The sequence below is a fragment of the Poecilia reticulata genome, chromosome 18 (genome assembly GCF_904066995.2).
Source record: "Poecilia reticulata chromosome 18, P_reticulata-male-v2, whole genome shotgun sequence".
Taxonomy (NCBI): domain Eukaryota; kingdom Metazoa; phylum Chordata; class Actinopteri; order Cyprinodontiformes; family Poeciliidae; genus Poecilia; species Poecilia reticulata.
The window spans coordinates 29,091,156-29,106,816 of record NC_088847.1 but is presented as its reverse complement, the minus strand read 5'-3'; the positions used below and the strand labels follow the sequence as shown (position 1 = coordinate 29,106,816).

Sequence of the window (15,661 nt, the reverse complement as noted above, 5' to 3'; positions counted from 1 at the left end):
GATATGTGATTTTAACATGGGGGGAACGGTGGGCGTTAAACACCGATATTATTCAGAAAGGTCTGGTTGAAAAATGTTTCAAACTGAAGACTTTGAAATACTTTGGTTTAGTATTTCAAAGCAGAGCACATCGGTTTGATTAATTAATTACAGTTAAGCCTTCAAACATAATAGGTTTATTTAACCGTAATGTCCTATCTGCGATGTGGAGAGTATTATGTTTGTACATGAATAATTTATATTCCTTGTAGAAAAGTGCAGTACACATTTGAAGATTTTAGAATCAAACTAAGAGATTTCCTTTTATTATGGAACATCTTTTACTATAAAAGGTGAAGAATAATATAGAAATCAGTAATACATGAGTGAAAAACAAACTTCGGCTCCGTTGTTTTTTTCTTCTTCTCTGCTCTCTGCTTCACGCTGTCACGGTTGCTAGGCAACATGAGTTACGCTGAGGTGGAGGCGGGGACAGTTGGTGAAGGCTAGACCTGTCCGAATCCACAGATATTTTTCTTCTGGTCTTAGTTTATTCCCGGCCTTCGAAGGACCCGTCCTACGTAGACCAGTCCTTCGAAGGATGCAGACCTTCAATTCTGACACACCTAATGAGTGAGTGCTCTATCTCACTCTTTATTCTTGTTTACATTCAAAATAATCCACGATTCACTTGTTTTTAAATCCCATATTTCACGGGCATCAAACTCATTTCCATTTTGGGCCAGATCAAAAATCTGAATGTTATTAAAGGGCCAGATCGTATTGATAAAAAATTATTAAATTGTTAAAATATCAATAAATTGGTGTTTCAGCATTCAATAAGTGTTTCTTAAAATAACATAACATTGAACATCTTTTCACACTAATCAGTCCATCCAGGATGGTTTTTGTGGTTTTCTGCAATCAACATCACAGATTTTGTGGTGCTTATTTAGAAATATTTGTAAGGATTTTTTGATATTTGCGCTAATATATGATGTTAAATGTGGCCTTTTATTAATCACTTTATCGATTAATAAAATCGATAAAGCGATTTTATTAATCGATAATAAAGTCGATTTTATTGACCTCAAGTCAACTTGACTTGACCTCAAGTTAGGCTGAGACAACAGTCACTTGAACCCAAAAGGTTTTAGCCAATTTTGAGGAAAAAAATGTTGATAAACTCAGAAAAATGTGGGGATCTGTTGCTTTTGGTGTGAATTTTGTGGTTATTTGTGAAAAACTAGGGGGGCCTATTGCTATAATTTGGAGTCCAAAGGGTCACATAAAAGCTTTGGTGGGCAAGATACGGCCGTCGGGCCTCGAGTTCGAGACATGTGCCATATCTGATAATCTCAAACTTTTTTCAATATCTATACATTGGGAAGTTAATTTTGCTTGTTTAGTCAAACATTTATTTTCTTTTGTATAGAGGAAAAAGAGTGGGAAAGAAAATTCATAATAAATAGATGTAAACGACATGAAAAAGTAAAAGATAAAAACTATAACTATTGATTTCTAAATTGGTTAGGATTGATTAAGCCTCGTTTTTAATATCACACAGGTAAAAATTGTAAATGAGTAATAGTTATAATGTACTGGGATTCGAAGTTGAGAGACCAAGACCCAACACTCTGGATGAGCTTAAGGCCGCCATCGAAGCATCCTGGACCTCCGTAACACCACAGGCTGATTGCCTCCATGCCACGCCGCATTGAAGGCTGCAGAAGGATTCCTGACCAAGTATTGAGTGCATAACTGAACATAATTATTTGAAGGTTGACTTTTTTGGTATTAAAACACATTTGCATTATTGGTCGGATGAAATATGCAAATTTTTTGAGACAGGGATTTTGAGTTTTTATGAACTGTATGCCAAAATCATCAGTATTAAAACAATAAAAGATCTGAAACATTTCAGTTGGTGTGCAATGAATCTAAAATATATGACAGTTTAATTTTTATCATTACATTATGGAAAATAATGAACTTTATCACAATATTCAAATTTTTTGAGAAGGACCTGTACATGGAGGATGAATTTTTAAAAATATTTGTCAGGTAAAACTATCACCATCTTATTTGCTCACCTGAAGGTCCATAATACCACATTTTGACTCGCATCTAGTTACAGTCTGGTGAGAATAACCACATTGGTTGAATTAATGTTCATTCTTGTAAGATTGTAATTTTAGAATAACCCAAGAAAATCATTTTTGATGCATCAACAAGATAAAGTGAAGGATACTTTGTTTGATTGACATTTAAAAGTTTTTATTTTGTGTTTTTGTCCAGATCTCCCACAATGCTGTATGTGGAAAGAGGAGGAGGTTATCAATGAAACAGAACCACAGAGGAACCAACTCATCTCTCATGGCTCTCCAGAAGCTGAGAACCAGGATCAGGAAGGAAGCAATTCTGAAGACCCAGGAAAAAAGAGAACGGAAGAACAGAAACAAAAGGAGAAATATGAGAAAACCAAACAGCGGAAAGGCAGAACTGATACTGAAAAACCAAAAGACCACAAGAAAGCTCACCCAGGGCAAAAATTATATTCTTGTAAAGTTTCTGATGAAACATTTTCTCAAAACGGTTACTTGACTAAACACATGATAACTGACACAGGAGTAAAACCTTTCACATGTTCAAGCTGTGGAAAAAGTTACAGAAAAAAGGGTTATTTAATTTATCACATGAGAATTCACACAGGTGAGAAGCCTTTCTCTTGTGGGACATGTGGAAATAGTTACAGTGAAAGAAAGACTTTAACTCAGCACATGAGAATTCACACACGTGAGAAGTCTTTGACCTGTGGTATCTGTGGAAAGAGCTACGTTTCTAGACAGATTTTAACTTATCACATGAGAATTCATACAGGTGAGAAGCCTTTTTTTTGTGAGACCTGTGGAAAAAGTTTCTCTCGAAAAGACCATCTCAATTCTCATATGAAAGTTCACACAGGTGAGAAGCCTTTCTCTTGTGGGTCTTGTGGAAAGAGTTACCGTGAAAAAAAGACCTTAACTCAGCACATGAGAATTCACACAGGTGAGAAGCCTTTCTCTTGTGGGTCTTGTGGAAAGAGTTACCGTGAAAAAAAGACCTTAACTCGCCACATGAGAAGTCACACTGGTGAGAAGCCTTTTTCTTGTGGGACTTGTGGAAAGAGTTATGGTGACAAACAGAATTTAACTCGGCACATGGGAATTCACACAGGTGAGAGGCCTTTCTCCTGTGGTATCTGTGGAAAGAGTTTCACTCGAAAAGAACAGTTCATGGTTCACATGAGAATTCACACAGGTGAGAAGCCTTTCTCCTGTGGTATCTGTGGAAAGAGTTACAGTGAAAAAAAGACTTTAACTCAGCACATGAGAATTCACAGAGATGAGAAGTCTTTGACCTGTGGTATCTGTGGAAAGAGTTACGTTTCTAGACAGACTTTAACTTGTCACATGAAAATTCATACAGGTGAGAAGCCTTTTTTTTGTGGAACCTGTGGAAAAAGTTTCTATCGAAAAGACCTTCTCAATGCTCATATGAAGGTTCACACAGGTGAGAAGCCTTTCTCTTGTGGGACTTGTGGAAAGAGTTACGGTGAAAAAAAGACCTTAACTCAGCACATGAGAATTCACACAGGTGAGAGGCCTTTCACCTGTGGTATCTGTGGAAAGAGTTTTAATGTTAAACAGATTTTAGCTCGACACATGAGAAGTCACACTGGTGAGAAGCCTTTTTCTTGTGGGACTTGTGGAAAGAGTTACAGTGACAGATATAGTTTAATTCAGCACATGGGAATTCACACAGGTGAGGGGCCTTTCTCTTGTGGGACCTGTGGAAAGAGTTTCAATGTTAAACAGACTTTCACTCGGCACATGAGAAGTCACACTGGTGAGAAGCCTTTTTCTTGTGGGTCTTGTGGAAAGAGTTACAGTGACAGAAATAGTTTCACTTACCACATTAGACTTCACACAGGTGAGAGGCCTTTCTCTTGTGGGACCTGTGGAAAGAGTTTCTCTCAAAAAGGACAGTTCATTGTTCACATGAGAATTCATACAGGTGAGAGGCCTTTCAACTGTGGGACCTGTGGAAAGAGTTTCTCTCGAAAAGGCAATCTAAATGTTCATATGATTATTCATACAGGTGAGAAGCCTTTCTCTTGTCAGTCTTGTGGAAAGAGTTACAAAAATAGAAGTAGTTTAACACGTCACATGAGGACTCACTCAGACTAGGAGCCTTAGGAACGAAACGCCTCAGATCCGTTTTGGCATCAGAACGAATGGAAAATCTGGTCGGATGATGTAAACAGCAAGTAGAAAATGTTAAAGACAGCAGTTGGTTGCAGGCTGCCAGTGATTCACTATGACATTGACTGAATTCAATCAAATTTTCTCGTCGAGAAATCTGGGCACATGAGAGCCCTCTAATCCTGCGGGGACACAGCCGGCGGGATTCACCCTGGATTTATTCATGATAACAGGCTGTCTGCTGTTTGGAGCTTGTGGATTCCTGGCTTATCGACAGATTTGTGACGGACTTAGCCGAACTAATGAACACTGTTGGTGTGGACAGAGACGCAAGTCGGATGCGAGTCTTGCTGAGACATGCAGCCCTGCTTAGGACTCTAAAACGCACTAGCGGGATAGAATTGATGTTTCAGAAGTTGATAGTTTCGGCTCACTAATTTGGATAATTGGGAACTGAGATGTATCGGAGAGACTTTAGGGAAGATTGAAATTCATAATCCATTCCATTTCTGAATTGGCTTCCCCCATGTGGCCTTAGAAGGGCAGCATGTTTCCAATCTCCTTGAAGATATATAAACATGTTATCCATGCAGCTGTGCAGCTGAGCGCTCCCATGGACAAGACTTGATAATATCTTATCACACTTCTGCCGGGAGGCTGAGCAACGTGGTTTCATAGCCTGTAATGTCATCGCCTTCACTTATGTCTTTGTTTTGAACATTGTTTTATCTAAATGTTGCCATTTGCCCTATGTGTCCTTTCCTATTTTTGTATCTTTTGTTAGAAACTGCAGTACTGACTTTTAACCCAGAAAAGGAATTGGAACAAACTTAGAATCCAGAAAAAATTCTTCCAGATCAGGAACATTGACTTATTATTACTTAGAAACTATGGAATACTCATTACTTTTACAAATTTAGAGCACACTTGGAAAGTCCAGAGAATACTTATGCTCATTTAGCAACCCGGAACAGGGATTAGAACTTGGAATCCAGAAAAACTACCTTTGCAAATTTTTAGACTTCTTATATATTCAAACCAGAAAATGAATTAGTTATAAGTTATACTTACCCATCAATCCTGAATATGGGTATCTAGTTTATTTAGTTTGGATCAATATTTATGGCTTTTTCTTCTTTTGCTCTTTCCTTTAGTTTTCTTTAGTTTGTTATTTAGTTTTTTCCTTTTAACTACTGTAAAGCATTTTGAATTGCCTTGTTGCTGAAAACGTGCTTTATAAATGAAATTACCTTTACCTTTCAGTGTCTGACCAAGATAAACCTTAGGTCTACTTTTGCCTACCAGCTTGTTTTTCTTAATCCAGCTTTTTGTTTTACTTAGTCGTATTTGTGCTTAAGATGCCCATCAGCATCCCATTAGATACTGAAGTTAAAGACGGTCACACGTTCAGCAGGATTCATTTCTGTGCATTTTGATTTTCATGGAGTTCTGTACCTTGTAGAATAATTGAGTTTAGCTTTTACATTTTTTTCATGTATGACTGAATGTTAATGTACACTAGTATTTTGAGCAGAATGTTCTTTTTAATAAATGTTGGTTTGAAAAAATATTGCTGGATTATTCAGTGATTGTCATTGTCATTAACTTTTGCCATATTTTTAAACGTCAGATTTAAGTAAAGTATCTAAAGATCCTTGCAGTTGCTGGGTTTCAGTCACGTGACCCAGATGACGCGTGAAATTCAGATGGAGGTCCAGAAGGGGATTTCTCCGGTTCAAAACAAAGCAACGTTGATCACAACTAGCAGCTAATGCCCTAAATAGGCTGGAACAGCCGAGGTATCTTTTATCTAGTTTAAACTGCCATTGTTGTGCATCTTTCAGCTGGTAATTTTGTTGAATATTTAACAACTAGAAAATGGCAAAGAGTAAGAATATTGTTTCCATGTGAAAATAATTTCTATTCACATGTCTTTTTTTGTTCTCTGGGAAATTATTTTTGATGATAAATACAGAAACAAGCATAAAAATCAAAACATCTACAATAGTGATGGTAATATTAATGATAAAATAATGGTCAGTGTAAAGTAGCCTACAAATTCTTTGGTGGGGGGCGGTGAGGGATCTGGATAAAGTCTGGGGGGGCGCTGGCACAAAAAAGATTGAGAAACACTGATTTAGGAACAAGAGCAGCATTAGATGGCCGTCGATTTGTTTAAACAGGTGTTACGTCAATCTGCGTTTCCCCATCAGATATGGTTCCCCTGCGTCTTCTTGCCGCTTCGCCCCGCCCACGTGGCAAAATACGCGCGTGCTTGTGATGACCTCTGAGAAAGCACGCGCGTAGCAAGCAGGCGCTTGTTCGGACCTGCGTGAAGCTGACACCCCACCCACGTCAAAAAATCCAGCAAATAGTCTGAATGGTTAGTGCTCCGTTTGTGCAGGTTTGTGCCGTTAAAATTTTCGTTTGTGCAGTTTTGGTTTCTGAGATATTAAACATTATTTTTTAGGTCATCTAGAGTTCACCATCCCCCCATATCTCTCCAAAACAAACCAAAGTGGGCTAATTCGTTAGTGCTCCGTTTGTGCAGGTTTGTGCCGTTAAAATTTTCGTTTGTGCAGCTTTCATCTTTGAGATATTAAAAGTTATAATTTTGGCCGATTACGTCATCATCCCCCCATATCGCTCCAAAACAAACCAAAGTGGGCTAGTTCGTTAGTGCTCCGTTTGTGCAGGTTTGTGCCGTTAAAATTTTCGTTTGTGCAGATTTGGTTTCTGAGATATTAAAAGTTATAATTTTGGCCGATGACGTCATCATCCCCCCATTTGCTCCAAAACAAACCAAAGTGGGCTAGTTCGTTAGTGCTCCGTTTGTGCAGGTTTGTGCCGTTAAAATTTTCGTTTGTGCAGCTTTCGTCTTTGAGATATTAAAAGTTATAATTTTGGCCGATGACGTCATCATCCCCCCATTTGCTCCAAAACAAACCAAAGTGGGCTAGTTCGTTAGTGCTCCGTTTGTGCAGGTTTGTGCCGTTAAAATTTTCGTTTGTGCAGTTTTGGTTTCTGAGATATTAAACATTATTTTTTAGGTCATCTAGAGTTCACCATCCCCCCATATCGCTCCAAAACAAACCAAAGTGGGCTAGTTCGTTAGTGCTCTGTTTGTGCAGGTTTGTGCCGTTAAAATTTTCGTTTGTGCAGCTTTCGTCTTTGAGATATTAAAAGTTATAATTTTGGCCGATGACGTCATCATCCCCCCATATGCTCCAAAACAAACCAAAGTGGGCTAGTTCGTTAGTGCTCCGTTTGTGCAGGTTTGTGCCGTTAAAATTTTCGTTTGTGCAGTTTTGGTTTCTGAGATATTAAAAGTTATAATTTTGGCCGATGACGTCACCGTCACCCTATCATGTTCCAAATCAAACCTAAGTGTGGGCTACTTCTTTTAATTCTTCAGATTCTCAGCTGTTGTACAATGTGTACATTTTGTTTTGAACTTCAATAAAGACTTAGAACAAGAAAAAATGTGTCTCATTTCAAGAAATGTTTTAAGATAGCAATGTTTTTTCACGAACGTAGCGTTCTCTCCACAATAATTGAATCCTGCTAATAAAGGACATGCAGCCTGACCCTAACGTAATGTGTATAACCTGTTCAACTGTGCTTTGATTTCGGAGGTGGTCTGAAGATTTATATTCACATTGTTGATGTACTGTCTGCTGATTATGCAGCAAACGTGTAAAAAAATTACATGAGCCTATAACGGCCAATTTGCTAGTTGCTTGAGCAAAGTTTTTGCCGAGTAAAACGGAAATGTGTCATTATTTCAAAGTTCATCCAAGTAATGTACTTAATATTTAGTAAATATATTTTCAATGCAACGACTTTCATTTCATCCAATTTCTTACATTAAATGTGTATGGGCTTCAAGGAGACATGTTTTGCGAACTTTGACATAGTTCTCACACAACTGGGATTGGCTCCACCCACACTGAAGTGAGCCCCCACAACCCCCGATCTTGTTTTGGCGGCAGAGCAAGTGTAATTTCAACCTCTCGTTAATATTCTAGCGGTCTCAAATCGTTTTGAATAAGTCATTTTTGGAATTTTTTCAACCCCGATTTTGATTTTTGAACAAGGTAAAATCAAATTAATGCTCAACTAGCAAATTGGCCTTTATAGGCTCATGTAATTTTTTTACACGTTTGCTGCATAATCAGCAGACAGTACATCAACAATGTGAATATAATTCTTCAGACCACCTCCGAAATCAAAGCACAGTTGAACAGGTTATACACATTACGTTAGGGTCAGGCTGCATGTCCTTTATTAGCAGGATTCAATTATTGTGGAGAGAACGCTACGTTCGTGAAAAAACATTGCTATCTTAAAACATTTCTTGAAATGAGACACATTTTTTCTTGTTCTAAGTCTTTATTGAAGTTCAAAACAAAATGTACACATTGTACAACAGCTGAGAATCTGAAGAATTAAAAGAAGTAGCCCACACTTAGGTTTGATTTGGAACATGATAGGGTGACGGTGACGTCATCGGCCAAAATTATAACTTTTAATATCTCAGAAACCAAAACTGCACAAACGAAAATTTTAACGGCACAAACCTGCACAAACGGAGCACTAACGAACTAGCCCACTTTGGTTTGTTTTGGAGCAAATGGGGGGATGATGACGTCATCGGCCAAAATTATAACTTTTAATATCTCAAAGACGAAAGCTGCACAAACGAAAATTTTAACGGCACAAACCTGCACAAACGGAGCACTAACGAACTAGCCCACTTTGGTTTGTTTTGGAGCATATGGGGGGATGATGACGTCATCGGCCAAAATTATAACTTTTAATATCTCAGAAACCAAATCTGCACAAACGAAAATTTTAACGGCACAAACCTGCACAAACGGAGCACTAACGAACTAGCCCACTTTGGTTTGTTTTGGAGCGATATGGGGGGATGATGACGTAATCGGCCAAAATTATAACTTTTAATATCTCAAAGATGAAAGCTGCACAAACGAAAATTTTAACGGCACAAACCTGCACAAACGGAGCACTAACGAATTAGCCCACTTTGGTTTGTTTTGGAGAGATATGGGGGGATGGTGAACTCTAGATGACCTAAAAAATAATGTTTAATATCTCAGAAACCAAAACTGCACAAACGAAAATTTTAACGGCACAAACCTGCACAAACGGAGCACTAACCATTCAGACTATTTGCTGGATTTTTTGACGTGGGTGGGGTGTCAGCTTCACGCAGGTCTTGTACGGCTCGCTTATCTGGGGAACTACGGACACCGTGAAAGCTCAAACAACATGCTCCGGCAAAGTTCACACTTTCTTCACGTTTTTGCATGATAATAATAATAACAACAACAACAATAATAAATATATGTTATATGTATTATAATTATAATAAATGTATATGTTTATATATATATATATATATATATATATATATAGAGAGAGAGAGAGAGAGAGAGAGAGAGAGAGAGACAGATGTATTAAAAACAGACCGAAGTGGGTTTTTTCTCATCAGATTTTGATTTCCAGTGCCAAAATCCGCCTCTTGACTCTAAAATATCTGTAGTCACTCACTGCTTAATTTTAAATGTGAATCCCAGCCTACAAAACTACAAGTCGAATAATGACATGGGGCTCTATGTTACAAACTGAAAAGATTATTCACAAGAAATTATAATGTTCTTTTGTAAGATTAAAAGTATCTTTTGATAACTGAACCCAAGCCCCCATTTCTTGAATGACTTTTTTTATCGGTTATATAGTTGTATGTTCAGACGAGACTCAAAGCGGAACATTAAACGCGGAACTAAAAATTATTTACAGTTTCTTTGGTACAGTCAAAGTGAAACACACGGAAAATCTCAGCGCACACGAGGCAGCGTTAGCTTTTCTTTTGTTAGAAGACGGTTTGAAAACAGGTTTGGTGTTTTTTGGGAAATATTCCCGTGTTTTCTGTAAAAAAAAAATGTCTTCAGTTCAGCCTCAGACAGAGTTTATGAACGAGCAGGAAACTCCTGCTGAAGAAACTTTCACAGAGTTGAAAGAAATCAACGTTAAGTCCGAGGAAGAGACGGACGATCAGCGCAGACTGCTGGGTTTCACCCGGATACCGAAGGTCATCTTACACCGTATAGGTACGAAAGATCTTAATTTTTACTGATGATACAGGTTAAAAGAAAATTGTAGACAGATTAAGGAGCTCTGAACTCCACGAGCACTGAATGCTGCTGGTTCAGACAGACAGGTAGGTTCTATCAGCTTTCCAAACCTGTCTGGAAAGTTGATACAACCACCTGCATAGTTGCATATTAGGTGCAGACATGTTGGTTGTATTGTTTAGTTGCTACTGTTTTACGACAAGGCGGCTCCACAGGTTCAGTGGGTCACCACGGTCATTCGTTCCCGGCGGGGAATCCAACTTTGTTATTCCTATATCAGTTTTATACAGTAGAGGCTTCCACACTTCCCATATCTGTGTCCTCTGTCACTGTTTTCCACAGTTAAAATGTTTAATTCGTTGTTAACACGTTGTAACCTGTTTTTCGGAGCCGCTGTTACGTCGACCCGCGTTTCCACGTCAGATACGGTTTCCCCTGCGTCTTCTCGCCACGCTGCCCCGCCAAGGCAGCAAAATGCGCGCATGCTCGTTGTGAGCAATGAGAAAGCACGCGCTTATCTGGAGAACTACGGACACCGTGAAAGCTCAAACCAATCAATAAAATTTTATTTGTATAGCACATTTCAGTAGCAAGGCATTTCAAGGTGCTTTACATAAGAAAAATAAAAACAGCATGTGACAAACGGTAAGAAAGAGAGAGAGATTTTGGAAAAAAATTTAAAAGATAAAAACATACTTTTGTTAATGAATTTAAGAGCCTGTTGTCGCCGGACTCCGCCGTCCGTTTAACACGTGTATTATCTGTGATGTTGGTGTCATGCATGGTTAAAAACTACAAATGGCCACCTGTGATGACACCATAAAAGAGCGCCAGGCTCAGGTAGTCCAGGTGACGTTGATTGCTATGGGGATGCCCATGCTGGGAGTTTGGTAATTGTGATAAACTAATCACAAGAAGAAGTGGCTGGGGAGAGGGAAGTCTGGGCCTCCCTTCTGAAGCTGCTGCCCCCGCGACCCGACCCCGGATAAGCGGAAGAAAATGGATGGATGGATGGATGGATGGATAATCACAATGATACAGTTCGACTCAGCGCACTTTCAACAACACAACATGATCCAGGCCCCGTCGCCTAACAGGACACGGTCTCCAACCTTTCAGCACCAGACTCCGTCCACCTGTCACGCAAAGTTTTGCGCTAGGACTTCACCATCCTACACCGATTTTTGTGCACTACTTTTTACCTGTTAGTCTAGAATTTACAGGGTTTTTCTGTTACTTTTGTCAAATAAAGTGTTTCGGCAAAGTTGTGACTTTAATTACGTTTTTGAGAGAAAATAATAATAGTTATGTGCGAGTATGTGTATATATATATATTCATCTATCTATAGATAGAAATATGAATAGATAGAACCCAACAAGTACTGCTATGCGAATTGAAACCAGGGTAATGCGATTTAGTGCTCAATATTACCCATCAGATATCATTCTCCTTGTGTTAAAGGGGCCATCGGTATGTGATGGCCGTATTTCACCCATCAGATACCGTTTCCCCCTTTAACACAAGTTGAACGGTATAACAAACGTCCCTCGTTTTCCTTCTTGGGCTTTATCTTTGATTTCTCAGTTATTTCCCACTTATAACCTTATAGTGGGACTAGTTAGATAATTTTCTTGCCTGCCGTCTTTGCCTCAGTGTTGGTTTACAAGGCAAAAATGACTCAAAAAATGTCTGGGGTGACGCTTTAGTCTGCCTTAATAACAGTGTGTTGACGGAGGATGGCTATACTTCTGCAAGGAAGCCCATTAAGGTGCAAATGGAATAATGTGGCTTCCATTAAGTGAGCAAATAATTAGGTTTTGTGATATCAGAACTGTTTACATTTATTGATGTGTTTGCAGAGCATGTCAGTCAATATAAGACAGAGAAGAAGTAAAATAATCATTACTCTTAATGCTGGGTGGTAGTACTCCTCTTGAAGTTTGGTATATTTTGGTGATATTTCAATAGATTCCTGAATATTCCTGCACATACAAAGAATTATTTGGTGGAGGTATCTGACAAGTAATGTAGGAACTTTTACTATTATAATTTTGGCTTGTCTATTTTTATTTCGCCACTAAATACAACATGTTAACTTTATATTATTTAGATGATATTTTATTGCAGTATAACTTATCAACATTACTTGATATTCCTCTATTTGGACACGTAAACATCATCAGGTTTGTGATTGAAATTGTATTAAATATGATGACACCAACCTCATTGCTTAGCGACACTCACTGTGGGTATTGTCACTTAAAAAAAGTTCAGAAAAAGTGCAGTTGCATTGCAGGATCTGAGCCAAAAACACACACTAAGCTAGAAGTGTTAAGGAACTCGCATTACAGGTACTTGAGAGTCAATTGCAATGTTTTTCTGATCGGTGCTGGTTACAAAATGCAGAAACTCTCCATTTAGGTTTACATTGCGGCTATTTGTGAGCTGGAATTAATTTATTCTGGTGAAGAGCCAGCAGGTTCTTCTCTGCTACCCCTAAAAAATAAAAACAATAAAAGCTATAATTACATTTTTATTCTACAAATTAGTTGCTTATTGGTGTTATTGAGGTTTTATTCCATACTTAAAAAGTGACAAACGCATTTCATATTGAACTAAGTATTTAAAAAAAAAACCTTGATCAAGTTTGACCTGGACTGTTTACTATTCATCATATAAGTTACAGTTTGTGATCCGTGCCAGTCTTATCTTTATTCGTACTGGTTAAAATAATTAGTTTTTATTGATTTGTGTATCATCTGCTTGCTATTACTTGGCTTCTTTCTATGTCAAATTAGACAATAAATAAATACCAAATTTATTGATTTATATAATCTTAAGTGATTATACAAATCAGTTTAAGAGAAAGATTAGAATACTGTTTATGGTTGGTAAACATAGATGCTTTGTTGTTGTTTTTTTAATTAAAAATGTAAAGTTTCATGCTTTCTGTTACTAAGAAACCCAGGGATTTTTCCCTGTGGATTACAAGCCTGGAAAGCCAGCAGGCTAAACATTATTTGTTTATTAGTTATAGTTTTAATACATCAGTTACAGTGATAGGCGGATTAAAGAGTCACTTTGGTGAAATGATATAAGCAGACTGAGATCAGATGTCTTTTTTTATTTACTAGAACACAATAACCACAGCTTTTCTTTTACTGATCTACATACGAACAACTTCAATAAGCAAAGTTACAAGTCATGGATAAAGGATAAAAAGATTATTTCATGGTGATACTGCAGGAACTGCAACCAGGAGATAATAATAATTATAATAATAATTAAATGATTATTCATTACCTTGATTGAGTAAGTTTGCATTTTAATAATCTAATGACATATTTAGTACATTTTGTATTAAATAAGTGATTTAATTTAATTATTGCCCATTTTCACCTTTCATAATTAATCTTCCAAATTGTCCAAAATTTATGTCAAATATGTTCAATAGGATCATTTTGTCATTATTTTCTGCATGTGCGCGGTTAACAACAATCACCCACTGTTAACCAATTCTGCTGCGAATCGCAGGAAAGTAAAGGCTGAGATTTAGCCGTGCTTTTGAAAGTTTGTGTTGAGTGTGTGTAGGCCTGTCGCGATAACAAATTTTGCTGAGTGACTAATTGTCTAAAAAATTATTGCTATCAACGATGATATTGTTTCAGGACATTTGACACTGATTTAATGGAAATGACGTAATAATGTCTGCAATTTCCTGCCATAGATAGATATATTTATTTTCAAAAGAACACATAACACTGGAACTGATAAACTAAAACAAACAAAACAACAAGAAACAAAAATAAAATGGATTATAAGTCCCATATTTTCCCCTTATGACAATCTTAGATCGTTGGCCGATCTAAGATTGTTGCTGGTGATTTTATAACCAATCATCCTGCAGTGTGTGGTGTGTAACGGTAGATCGTCGTGGCCGCTCCAATCTAATTCAGGGGTTTTCCTCAACTGGGAGCTTAAAGCTTAATGTGACAGCCAGGTAGCCAATCAGAAAACTCGGATTCTCCTCCGTGTTTTCTGAGGGGAAATTATGAAGGGAATCCCAAACTGCTGACCCTGTGCAACCCAAAATACAGCGGACATTGGGGATGATATGTGGTATCATTAATGTTTATTCAACATTTTGTCAAAGAATATAGACATGACAAGGGGAGGAGTTGGAGCCAAATTGCTACTGCAGTTAATAAACCCGGTAACTTTTCAGCTGTTCTTCGTTAACATGACATAAATAGGTTATAATGATTCTCATTCAGTCAGGACTTTACGCTGACTCTAGCCACATGCATCACAGGTAGATTCTAGTTAAGCATTGATTAATGCCTGATTTTAAAATTAGTTAACTGGACTTTTAGCCATTATTTTGTGCCCATGTGACTGGACACCACACGGCACGACGAACCCGATCGAACCGTTATACCTAGGATTTCTGTCGGCTAATGTGTCTCTCAGGTTTTGAAAATGGGCCGACAACTCGTGTCATATGCGCTGGACATTACACTATGGAAGTGAGGAAGGGAGGGGTTACTGGAGAGTACCGGAGTTGAGCCTTTTTTCATTCAGTGTCATCAACAGAAAGAAAAAAAAAAAAGGCAGGAAGAGACGATAAAGCAGATAATTAAAATGAGGTCGATAGGTTTAATTTATTGTGCGATTAATTGATTTATTGTTTATTGGGACAGGCCTAAATGTGTGTGAGTGGAGAAATCTCTGACAATATCAGTGGTTGAGATAAAAAAAAAATACTGTTTCACTTTATGCATGTTGTGTCACTCTTTAGGAAAACTAGCTAAGGTCGGTGGTCGGGGAGCCGAGACGGTCCACCGTGTTTTTGCATTTAAATATTTTCAGTTGGCAGGAAAAGTAAAAATATTACTGGATAATTATGTTATGGAAAAACATTGCCAGAGAAATGCTATTTAAACCCACAAATTGTCTTAAAAATTACTTATCAATAAATACAATTAAAATGAGTATCACTTATTTGCATTTCTGTTTAATCCAAATTAAGTCAGCAGCTCCATCAGGCCCACAGGTCTTCAGGGGCTATAAATGCTAATATTTTAACAAAGACCACTGATTCATAAATGTAATATTGGATTATTGACATTATCAATGCTGTTAAATTTGATTTAGTGGCTTCATCATACATAAATGAAAAGATTTTAAATTATTTAACATTTAAATTTAAGATGTGAAAGAGCTGGCAAGTTTACTACGTAAAAGTTCAAAGAGCAATCTTAATAGTTAGATTTTTTCAT

The 15,661-nt window shown here is 37.6% G+C and overlaps 1 protein-coding gene across 2 annotated transcripts in view; it reads left to right on the top strand.

The window, feature by feature from the left end:
• The window catches only part of LOC108166114 (uncharacterized), a 37,650-nt gene that overhangs the window by 18,272 nt on the left and 3,717 nt on the right, over positions 1-15,661 (top strand). The window contains exon 2 of one of the 2 annotated variants that reach the window (XM_081599265.1): positions 2,278-5,793. In XM_081599265.1, the coding sequence (XP_081455391.1) occupies positions 2,278-4,208 (1,931 nt within the window). In that variant the 3' untranslated portion in view covers positions 4,209-5,793. Of the gene's footprint in view, positions 1-2,277; positions 10,358-15,661 lie in introns of those variants that run through there. The other variant, XM_081599264.1, reaches the window with a different exon arrangement.